The sequence below is a fragment of the Epinephelus fuscoguttatus genome, linkage group LG15, assembly GCF_011397635.1.
Source record: "Epinephelus fuscoguttatus linkage group LG15, E.fuscoguttatus.final_Chr_v1".
NCBI classification, from domain to species: domain Eukaryota; kingdom Metazoa; phylum Chordata; class Actinopteri; order Perciformes; family Serranidae; genus Epinephelus; species Epinephelus fuscoguttatus.
Window position 1 is genome coordinate 24,368,398 of NC_064766.1, and position 12,020 is coordinate 24,380,417.

The window sequence follows — 12,020 nt, forward strand, 5'->3', positions numbered from 1 at the left end:
CCTTTTACTGCAATTCATCAAGGATTTTCTCAATTTTTGGATTCTTCGTTCACCGTAGAGGCATGCAAGACAAAGAAACTTTTCTTTATGAATTCAGCGCAACACAGGGTGAGTAACTGATACACATATTATCATTTTGTGGGTGAAATATTCCTTTAATCAAATATGGAGATGACTCTTGTTGATCCACAGAAATCATCTGCCTCAGTGAGACCTGTCCTTTTAACAACCTCCCGAGATCAACTTTTATCTGACAGTCTTACTTTAATCTTTGATATGTCACCTTATGTCTATAACACACAGCCAAGAATTTTCATGTAGCATATACATTATGTATTGCACATACACAGCTTTGTGAATCTTCTTCATAAGTGCTTTCCACACCAGCGCTCATACAGCCGCAAACCACTGTGCAATTATTCAACTGGGCGATACTCTGGCATTAATATTGCACATTTCAATTAATATTCGTATTTAATTCTTATTTACATTACTCTTTTATTCATATTTAATGCAATTATAGATCACATTTTTATTATTTAATCAAACTGGGGTTTTATATTATAGCATGGTGCACATATTTGTACAAAGTTGTCATTTTTAAAATACTGTGCTGTGTACTGAGGCATAATGCACTTATTTTTACATACTTCTCATTTTTCTTATTATTTCTTCCTGCTTATACAGAAGAGAAACTGTAACAATGACTCAATTACCCTTGGGGATCATTGACACATTTCTATTTTGTATTTTGATAACCCCTCTGTGGGATGTTAGTCCATACATGCTGCGTCCGTCCCTTGTGAAATGCAAACACCACTAGAGGTGGGAAGCGCAGATGGTTTTTTTTTCTCATACAAATAATAATTCATTTGCAATGTGTGGGTTCTTTTGTTTGTGGACAAAACGCACTCGGCTTAACATGCAAATTGGCGAGGCAGCCTCGGTGCATTCCTGACACACGTGAACAGAGACCGAAATTAAAACACTCAAGTTGTGTGCAGCTGCATGGCTGATTTCTATCACATCCTATTTAACCCTGAATAGATAATGTTGGCTTTTATCAGTCTTCTGTCATGCAGCTTGCTCATGAGTGGCAACAGTGTTGATCTGTATTCAGTATGAATGTTTGAGTGTTTGGAAAGAGCAAAGACAGGCAGAGAGGCGCACAGATGTTTCTCAGTGAAAATTACAGGCTCTTAGGCAAAACATGGAGCTGTTGTGCACACTGCTTATTGAATATTGCAAAGTATCTAAATGATTTAGCAGCTGTTCACACCTGAATCTCTGTCCGTCAGGCCTGAGGGTTTGCTCGCAGAGTCTGGCCACAAAGAAATGTACCAAACACACTCACCCACACACCACCTCTCCTCCTTTCCCAGTCTGTCTCGTGGGAGGCCATAACAGAGGTTTGCTATGGTCACTACTGTTGCTGTACTAGACAGCGTGCAGGTGTCTGCTTGAATGCATCATCCATCACCGCTGCCCCGGAGACACAAGTCAAATCTCCATCCACTTTACAGACCACAGAAAGCTCCACTTTTCTCATCACGCCACCGGCAGTAAACAGCAAGACAGTTTGTTTTCACTATACAGAGAATTTTAATCAATGTTAGAAAACAAAATGCAGTCAGGAGTTTATAAAATAACCTCTGAGAGCTCTTCAGCACTCGTTAGTGTGGGTATGGGAGTAACAACAGAAAGAACGAGCTTTCTTTATTGAACATGTCAGTTGTGAGACATACAGTGTAATACTTCCCCTTGAAAAGCAGTTAAGGAAAGAAGAAATTAATATAGGACACTAAGAATTTTCTGTGATAGTCTCTATGAGATGGGCTAATCATACAAACTCTCATTAATATTCAGTTACTGACAATGATGATAAAGAACATGATGATGTGATATTGATTTACAATTACAGATTTCAATGGCCCCTGATGAAAACTGAATCACAGTGATTTCGCTATTAATCAAAATATGCACTGTGAATGACAGGCACTTCTGAATGAGTTCACAGGTAAAGCCTTCTCCTTTAGGACAAAAAGACTGTATGATAAAGATGGATGACATGACAGCTCCCCGAGAGTGAAGCCAAAACATCTCAATTGCCACCTGGTGGCTAGCTGCAGTATAGGCCATAAACCTCGCCCCTTACATGTCAACGGATGGGACTAAAGTAAAGTAAAAAAAAAAAATAAAAAAAAAATAAAAAAAAATCACACCTCGAAAGAACAGGCAAGTACATTTTTCTCAAAGATGATTTCTATTATTTTAGGCAGTTCTTGTCACAGATTAAACCTGGGGTGGAGTTTTGTGTGGAGTTTGCATGTTCTCTCCGTGTCAGTGTGGGTTTTCTCTGGGTACTCCGGCTTCCTCCCACAGTCCAAAGACATGCAGGTTAACTGGTGACTCTAAATTGTCCGTAGGTGTGAATGTGAGTGTGAATGGTTGTCTGTCTCTATGTGTCAGCCCTGTGATAAGTCTGGTGACCTGTCCAGGGTGTACCCTGCCTTTTGCCCAATGTCAGCGGGGATAGGCTCCAGTGCTCGAGAAAGCTCTGGAATCACCATATTGTCTTTCTGCTAGAGGGGGAAAACACTCTTGGCTTGTTTGTGTTACTTTAAACCAATCTTAATCGTGTTGGGCGGCGATAAACCCAGGATGCAGTGATGGTGCCCTTGCAAAATACTGTCAGAAAGGAATACACACAGTGACACAGCTAACTGTTAGCATCACACAGCTAACGTTATCTAACTGTTATTAACGGGTTTTACAACAGAGTCGAGCCGTTTCAGTGTGAGTTTGTTTAAACTGTTGGCTCAGTGTTGGATGTTAACACTACTGCTATGTTAGCTTGTGCTAACCTGACAGCTCTGTTGAAAGTGGCAAGGGAGTTTGCTGATCCAAAGGGCAGTCGGGGCAGTTCCATATCACACTCCTTCTAAAAAAAGGATGCATTCAGGAATCATCTGACTGGAGATGTTTTGAAAGATGTTGCAAATCAACTGTGACTGGCTGTGTCAGAAAATAGATCAACATTGGGCACTAGAGTCCTGTGAGACGGAGTCTGGGATTTTTCAAGGTGCGTTCATAAGTTGTTTTATTCGCTGTAGATCTTTGCAATAATTCACTGAAAGAACAAAGCAATCAGGCCATACTGCAGCAATCAAATCTCCATCAAAACTTGCAATTTTCAGTATGTAGGTTAGCTCTGAGGTTGTTGTTTCCCATAGCGAAGGGGATTTTGAAAACTGTTAGCATGCAGATAGCGGAAGGGCAGGTTTCTAGCCACAGTCTGATCCAGTGACTCAGAATAGCCGTCTTGCAAACTATTCTTTCTTTCCTGGTTATTATGGTTAATGTTACTGTAACTTGCATGCTAACAAAGTGGCAACTGTCACATCATTTCAGTGTATTGGCTAAAAAAATACTAATGTTTTAGTCTGACTTATGCCCTTGTTATTTTGCGCATATTTGTCACCAAAGCTTCGATGCCCAAAAGTGATTTGCGGGACAGCCCTGGTTATCTGATGCTATAAAGGTGGTTTGCTGACATGATTGATAACTGTGTGTGCTAATGGAGTGTCTGCGATCAATGGTGCTGCTCACGATTGGTTGGACTCAATACTGTGGAGGATGCTAACGAATGGACTCGGGCTTAAAATGGCGCCACCAGCACAAGACTGCAGCAGCTGTATCCCGGATATTTTGGCTTCGCTTTTGTACAATGGGAGGAAAAAGAGATGCGTTGTCCATCTTTATATACAGTCTACATGTAGGACAAAAACACTTTGTCTAAAATTATATATCTCCCATATCAACCATTCAACTTGTACAAAAAATGATTCCCAAATTAATATCATGCTAACAGTATGAATGTCTTTGTCGTCTGCAGGAAAATAAAATGGATATGAGTGCTTTCTCTGGCTTGTTTGTACAATAACTGAACACAGACACTTAAGATGTATGATCCTCACTAACCAGCGCTTTCTCAAATGCCTCAGCTTGCTTTTGAGGATCATATTGCTGCATAGCACAGATCAAAATCCACAGCATAGAGGAGAATATGCTCCATTTTTTTGCACTCTAAAATGATCTTTGGTGAAAATGTAAACAATTGCACCAGAACACAAAAGTAATGCTTTAAAGTCTTGTAGCAAAAATGAAAACAAAATAACTCATCATCTCCATACAAATATATATTTACCTGATTAGGACTTCTACGACTAGTTGTCAGATAGCATGGATTAGGATAACTTGCCCTGCCTTCACACTTTACACAGCAAACAGAGCTCACAATAAGCAAGCTGTAATCCACTATCGCCACTTCCTCCTTGAACAGTGAGGACAGATAATGCAGTGAGCATTGTGGTGTACATTGCAACAGAGTTACTCTTTAGGATCCCTTTATAATATTGATTAACTGAAGCATAATGAACGTAAAAGGCAGGTGCAATGAGCAGGGTGATTTGAGGGTTGAAACAAAGGCGAGGCAAGCTAAAATACATGGGCGAAGGTGGATAGGCATCATCGGTCTCTCTGGTCCCAGACATAAGGCACATTATTAGGGCTCATAGTGTTGTCACCAACACTAACACCCTGTAATATAAAAATCAGTCTGAAAATATGCCTGGTAAATTTGACATTTTGCAGCCTACACTGTGCATCATTCTCCAAAGAGTGCAGGACACATGTGCCCCTCAGTCTGCAGTCTATCCATTCAACTATCCACCTACCCATCCATCCATCCATCCATCCTTCTGTCTGTCCACTGTCTGACGGCACTCTACCACTGCTCCCAGCTGAAGTCGTCCCCACCTCCAAACACGACAAAGAAGCCGAAGATGGTGAGGAAGATGACAGCGTTTCCTGTCATCACCAGACTGCAGGCACCCCACTGGATCTGCAGGAGAAATATATTCACACTCAATTAGACCAAAAACAATCCACAGTCCTCTGTTGGGGTTCACAACGCTCTGCTGGCACGTCTCTCAGGATACAGTGCAGGAGACTTGGTGCAGACAGCAGAGGCATATCTCCACAAACAAATAAAAGTCAGTGATGCTGGCTGTGTTTGCTGTATGCAAATCAACCTCCAAAATACTTCAACATGGGCAGAGAGAACTCACTGTGCTTTTGCGGGCTAGCACAATGGGAAGCCCAAAAGCTGATACCACGATGCCAGTTGTTAAGAAGTAGGCCAGTTCTCTGCACGCATTGGAGGATTCAGTGTCATCACTGAGGCGTCTGGCTATGAAGGTCGGGATGGGGCTCAATATGTAGAAAATCAGGACAAACAGCGGCCAGTATACCCTACAGGAAACAGGTGTAGATTAAAGGGATGGTACACATTTTATGACATACAATGGCATGAGTTTTCAGTCAGGAGTGGAAGTCTTAGGTCAATATTTAAAGATAATAAGTCATCATTTTGAAAGATGTGAGACATTGTTTTGAGAAAGTTTCCCATTTTTTCAAAAAAGTTATTCTTTTCTGAAAGCTTGTTGTTTCTTTGAGATATCAAGTCATAATTTTAGGAACGATTCTTGATATTTTGGAATAAGTGAGACATTATTTGATGAAGTTCTCCATTATTTTAAAAAGAGTTTCTCGTTATTTTGAGTAAGATTCTCATTACTTTGAGATACTACGTCATTATTTTGAGATACGTGAGTTACTGTTCTGAGAAAGTTTTCCATTATTTTGAAAAAGATATTACATTGTGAAAGCTTGTTGTTATTTTTTGATACCAAGTCCTTATTTTGGGAAAGTTTCTCTCTTTTTTGAGATATTAACTCATTATTTTGGGATAAGCAAGTTACTGTTCTGAGAATGTTTTCCATTATTTAAAAACAGTTATGATTGTGAGAAAGCTTGTTGGTACCTTGAGATATCAAATCATTATTTTGGGAATGTTTCTCATTTTGAGATGATTGAGTTATTGTTTTAAGAAGTTTTTGATTATTTGTAAAAAGTTATTATTTTGAGAAAGCTTGTTGTTATTTTCAAAATAATTCTCATTATTTTGAGTTACTAAGTCAATATTTGGAGACACATTTAATTAAAACTACGTACAGGATCTGTTTTTCTCATCATGCTAGTAGAAATGGGCTTACATAGTCAGATACAAGGGTGCAAATTCAGCAGCAACAACAACAACAAAAAAGAAACAACAATGTCCCAAAACAAGTCACTAAAATATTTGGCCATTTGACAAGATAATAAAACACAATGCTCAGTTTACCTGTTACAAGAAGCATTACTATATCCTATAAAAATACTGTCTTCTGTCACTAAGAAGGAGACTTCATACGTATTAAAAAATACCCCTAATGACATCAGAGTTATCTCAGCTTGGCTAAAGGTTTATTTATTCATTTGGAAGAGAAAGTCTGCATTACAAACTGGCAGCGTTGGGTAGAAAGAGGTGGGCATTTAGAGGGCAGGGGGGCTTTAATGAAAGACGCTGTTGAGTTACATTGTGGAAATTGCTTGACACACACAAGAGAATAAATTTCTCAGTCTCTGCAGCATTCATTTTGACCATTATTTTTAAATCTGCATCCTAAAAGTCCTTAAACGTTATGGAAGTGCAATACTCAGATGCTGGAGCACAAATTTAAGAGCATTTTGAGTGTCCTGTTGTTTTTGTTAACTGTTGCTGTTCATATTTCTCTGACTAACTGCCACTGCCACTGCCACACACTGGAAAAAAAGTATAAATAAATCGTAACCCTTTGAAACCTGGAGCGTCATCACTTTTCTTGTGCTGCCTTCAGACTACTTTGGCAAGTATTTAAACTTTTGAACCCCAAGCAAGTTGGTGTGACTTCTTTCAAAAACATGGGGGAAAAGGCAATAAGCAACTTGGTAGAAATGTGCAACAAACTGCAAAAAATTATTTGATGTAAAGTTTAATTTTTTTTAAAAAAATGGGGAAAAAAAGAAAAAGCTAGGGAAAAATTATATTCATAATTATTTGTATTATTATTACTACATTTTAACATTAAGTTACAGTATTATTAGAATTTCGAGCACTCTTCCCAGGTCATTTCCTTGCATTTTCCTTCGATTTTTTATGTTGTATATTTATTTATTTATTTATTTTTATATATTTTCTTGTTTGCTATGTTCTCTTATTAATCCTTTTTTCCCTAATTTTTTGGGTCATTTCTTCTTTCATTGCCCATTGCCTTTTTCCCAAGTTTTTGAAAGAAATCAAGCCAGTTTGCTTCGGTTTCAAAGGGTTAATAAGCCTAAATATTGCATGTTAAATCATGTAAATGTCATATAAATACTTAGATGAAACAAATGAACCTACCCGTACTGTTCCAGTGCACAGCCCAGAAGGAGAAATGTAAGTCCAATGGCACCACTGAAGGACAAACCAACCAGTGCTGAAAAACACAAGCATTACATTAACCTTACAGTATACTAACCAAAGTGTGCCCAAAGTCTCCATAAGAAGCAAAACGTAATACGCTCGTCCTGAAACACGTAACGTTACAGTGCTATTTGTCTGTATGCTAAGTTAACATTTAAGATGCATTTACTGTGAAACAACTGCAATAAGCAACAAATATAAACAGGTTGACAACTTAATAATGGAGCAAACGCTGAGTAGCTGTTTACAAAAATCACATCCTCAGGTAGTGTTGTAACTTTAGCTTTCGAAATGATTCAGCAAAGGTTTTCAAAACGTTGGAAACGTGAAGCTAACACAGTTTTCTGAAGCGTCGCGTCTGTGTAAGTTAATGAACGTAACTCTCAACTGTCGACTGGTACATAGGAGCATAAAATCATTTACCTTTAATGCCGGCCATTGTAGTAAATGTGAGAAAGTTTCTCTTCGACTTTAGCTCAGTTTTTTGTGTTTTGTTTATGTGGTCGGGCTCTTCTTCTCGGTGGACGGACTTCCTGCTTCCTCCATCAGAATTTTCCTTCTTTGTTGTCAGGTGACCGTCTTAAAGCGGCAGTAACACAGCAGCGAGTCTGCCTGAGGTGTTGACGTCACTACCAAGTGTGTGACTGTGTAACGTTACTGAACGTACAGGCTCACCTGAACACCACGAGGTGCTGAAGAGACCTCGTGGGCACATTGATCACAGTTTGCTGTCAATCAAATAAAGTTCTCTCTCCCATGTATACACTCACTGGCCACTTTATTAGGTACACCTTGCAAGTATCAGGTTGGACCCCTTTTGCCTTCAGACCTGTCTTAATTTTTTTGGTGGCAAAGATTCAACAAGGTGCTGGAAACATTCCTCAGAGATTTTGGTCCATATCGACATGATAGCATCACACAGTTGCTGCAGATTTGTCGGCTGCACATCCATGATGTGAATCTCCTGTTCCACCACATCCCAAAGGTGCTCTACTGGATTGAGATCTGGTGACTGTGGAGGCCATTGGAGTACAGTGAACTCATTGTCATGTTCAAGAAACCAGTTTGAGATGATTTGAGCTTTGTGACATGGTGCGTTATCCTGCTGGAAGTAGCCATCAGAAGATGGGTACACTGTGGTCATAAAGGGATGGACACGGTCAGCAACAATACTCAGGTAGGCTGTGGTGTTTAAACCATGCTCAGTTGGTACTAAGGGGCCCAAAGTGTGCCAAGAAAATATCCCCCACACCATTACACTACCACCAGCAGCCTGAACCCTTGATACAAGGCAGGATGGATCCATGCTTTCATGTTGTTTACACCAAATTGTGACCCTACCATCTGAATGTGGCAGCAGAAATCCAGACTCATCAGACCAGGCAACGTTTTTCCAATCTTCTATTGTCCAGTTTTGGTGAGCCTGTGTGAACTGTAGCCTCAGTTTCCTGTTGTTAGCTGACAGGAGTGGCACCTGGTGTGGTCTTCTGCTGCTGTAGCCCATCTGCTTCAAGGTTGGACGTGTTGTTGGTTCAGAGATGGTCTTCTGCAGACCTTGGTTGTAAGCAGTGGTTATTTGAGTCACTGTTGCCTTTCTATCATCTTGAACCAGTCTGGCCATTCTCCTCTGACCTCTGGCATCAACAAGGCATTTTCTCTTTTTGGGACCATCCTCTGTAAACCCTAGAGATGGTTGTGTGTGAAAATCCCAGTAGATCAGCAGTTTCTGACAGACCAGCCTGTCTGGCACCAACAACCATGCCACGTTCAAAGACACTTAAATCACCTTTCTTCCCCATTCTGATGCTCGGTTTGAATTCCTACATGCCTAAATGCATTGAGTTCGGTTTCGTGTATTTGTTTTACATGTTTTTAGTTCAAGGCGTCTCCAGTGAAGATGGTGGAAATGTTTGCAGGTCTTTTTTTTCAGTTGCGGCTTCAGTGCCTTGCTCATGGGTACCTTGGCATTGCCCAGGATGTTACTAGCTACTGGTCCACACTTGATCCACACTGGGACTTGAATCAGTGACTGTCTGGTTCCCAAGCTGAGTCCTTATGAACTGAGCTACAGCCACCCCACTGTAAATAATAAAATGACTGATGACTTCCACATGTAGCTGCTTCAGTCTCAGGGTCCTGTGAACACTGTCACACTGGCACACTGGGACACTTAATGTTATTTGTAACATCTGTTGTTTTCCTACTATGGCAAGTAAACATATCTGCAACTTTGGATTTGTTTTTGTCCACAGTTTATTCTTCCATTAACACAAACTTCATCATCTATATTAAGACTATTAAGAAAATATGATGACTAAGTAATGTGAGTGATTATTTTTTCACAAAGCTGTGCAATCTATGACTGAATTTGACTCCCACTGAAATCTGAGTGGAACTAAAACCCACAGTAAGATGTCCTCAGATGAACCACAGCTGTCTCCCTCTTGTTGGGCTTCAGTGTAATATGGAGATGAAACCAGGAGAAAGGTGCAGCACTTCAAAGGGCATGTGTGATCACAGAGCTGCAGCAGATGTTAGCAGACTGATGCTGCTGCTGTCCAGATGGATATCATGTAGCCACCAGTCTCTTTTTAAATGTTACTGCTTAAATGTCTCCTACGGAAAAGAGGTTTAGTTAAAGTAATTATGAACTACGCTCCAAATGGGGTTGAGAGGTTGAGAAGCTGTTTACATGTAATACCACAATTTTTTTTGATGTTGCTGTTGTTTGTAATTTTCAGAACAGTTACTCCTGATATGGAAAGATGAGTTTGTGTCTTCACTTGAGCAAGTTTGCTGATGAGTTTTAATTTCACTGAATGAAGAATGATTCACATCGTAATATGAGGTGTCATGGCAGGAAACACAGTCCTTTACTTTGGAAATGAGCACTGCTTGTATGAGGAAATGCCATTAATATGAGAAACTGTGTGTTGCTTTCTTATTTTGCTCCCAATCAACCTCTCAATTCTGGATCTTGGGTATGGAGCACTTTCTAAATGTGATAAAGGCAAACCTGTATTAAAGCAACACTTACCTTTCCGGAAATTTTACGCTTTTCTTTGTTTAGGTTAAAATGCTATTAATAAGCTGATGGTACACTAACATGTAAGTGAATTCCACCAGAAATAAAAACTCATAATTATACCATTCTCATATGGTTCTAAGAAAACTCCAACCAATCATTGCATTCGGACCAAATCCAAGAATTGGCCAAGCGTTCTGTCTGTCTTCCCCACGTGGAGGCCTCCAACTGGACTGGTGTAACTGCTCGCGTAACATCCCCCTCTCCCCCCGTCCCCGAGTCTGTGAGACAACAAATAGGCTAGTAACAGGGACGCTTGTGGATATAAACTTTTCTCTGTAACAATGGCAGACAAATGTGGACGGCCGCTTCCACCTCCAGCCACTCCAACAGGGAAATCAGTTGGCAAAAGAAAGAATATAGCAGAAAAAGCTAACACTAAGAGAGAACTCGATGCTGCAAGGGTCAACATCCACTCTGCTTTCGAGCGATGGTGAAGACTGATGCAGCTTCATCCTGAGCTAAAAAGGGACGAGATGGTCGCAGAGTTTCCCCTGGACAGGTATTTTTAGTTTGTCTCTAATGTAACATAGGCTATAACGTTAGATATGACAACACAGCATCCAGTTGCTAACGGTTAGCCTACTGTAGCCTAACGTAGCTTGAGCCTCTGTATTGTCTTCCTTGTTTGTTGCCAGTCACCAGTACTATCTAATGCTACCATTTACGTTATATTATAAAACTCAAAAGTCATCACTGACCCCGGATAAGTTTCAAAACACCGGGGTTGTGTTTGACTGTGCAGGACAGGTAACGTTATGTTTAGCTTGCTTCTAATATAACATATAACGTTATATGACAAGACAGCATCCACTTGCAAATAGCTAACGTTAGCGTACTGTAGCGTAGCCTCTGAAACATTAACGTTATCTTCCCTGTGCGTTTCCACTTACTAGTAACGTTAATGCTACCAGCTAACACTGTAATCTTATCCTAGAACTCATCAGTCATCACTGACTGGTTGAGTTTTAAAACTCCGGGGTTGCGTTTGACTCTCTTGGTTGTAACATTACACTTGCTCTCCTCTTTGTGTATCTAACGTTACCTTGCCAACGCCTACGTCTATCATAGACATAATGAGGATGTAATGGAGGAGGGGGGAGTAGGCCTTTGGAGGGAGGTGGAGTTGCAGGAGGAGGAGGATGGGACTTTGGAGGGAGGTGGGAATTGTGGATGTTCAGATTTTGTGCTGTGTGAAATGCAAGAAAGGTAAGAGTTGCTTTAATGTCTCAAGACTAGAATAATAACTTAAATATAGGTCGCAATCTTGTTTGAAATATGGAAATCTGCATATAACATTTCAGTTTGTAATCAGTCTAATGGCCAGAAAATTTGTTGGTATTGTACATGTCTACAGACCACGGTATAGGTTACATTTGCATGTAACTATGTGGCGGATACGTTGAAACTTCAACAATGCTGTGTTTAACATGCAGTGTAGTTAGATTTAGACACAAAATCACTTGGTTATAGTTTGGAAAAGTCACGTTTTAGCTTAAAATACCTGGGTTAGACTAATAGTTTCATATTTTCTTTTGTAGTTTTTGTCAT

At 40.1% G+C, this 12,020-nt stretch overlaps 1 protein-coding gene across 1 annotated transcript; it reads right to left on the reverse strand.

Annotated features, from left to right (window-relative positions):
- Nucleotides 1–1,578: 1,578 nt before the first annotated feature.
- On the reverse strand, nt 1,579–7,966 carry LOC125902046 (leptin receptor gene-related protein). The gene is made up of 4 exons (XM_049598140.1): nt 7,808–7,966; nt 7,322–7,397; nt 5,130–5,313; nt 1,579–4,903 (listed from the first exon to the last, which is right to left on the reverse strand). Exons 1-4 carry the CDS (start codon nt 7,821–7,823, stop codon nt 4,787–4,789), a joined length of 393 nt encoding a protein of 130 aa, XP_049454097.1. The 5' UTR covers nt 7,824–7,966; the 3' UTR covers nt 1,579–4,786.
- Between the last annotated feature and the right edge of the window lie 4,054 nt (nt 7,967–12,020).

What these genes read in the sequence shown, in the direction of transcription:
- LOC125902046 (XM_049598140.1), bottom strand. An exon ending in TGTGCACTGGAACAGTACGG is followed by an intron (nt 5,314 to 7,321) that starts GTAGGTTCATTT and finishes TGTTTCCTGTAG; the next exon opens with GGTATACTGGCCGCTGTTTG. An exon ending in TGCTAGCCCGCAAAAGCACA is followed by an intron (nt 4,904 to 5,129) that starts GTGAGTTCTCTC and finishes TTTCTCCTGCAG; the next exon opens with ATCCAGTGGGGTGCCTGCAG.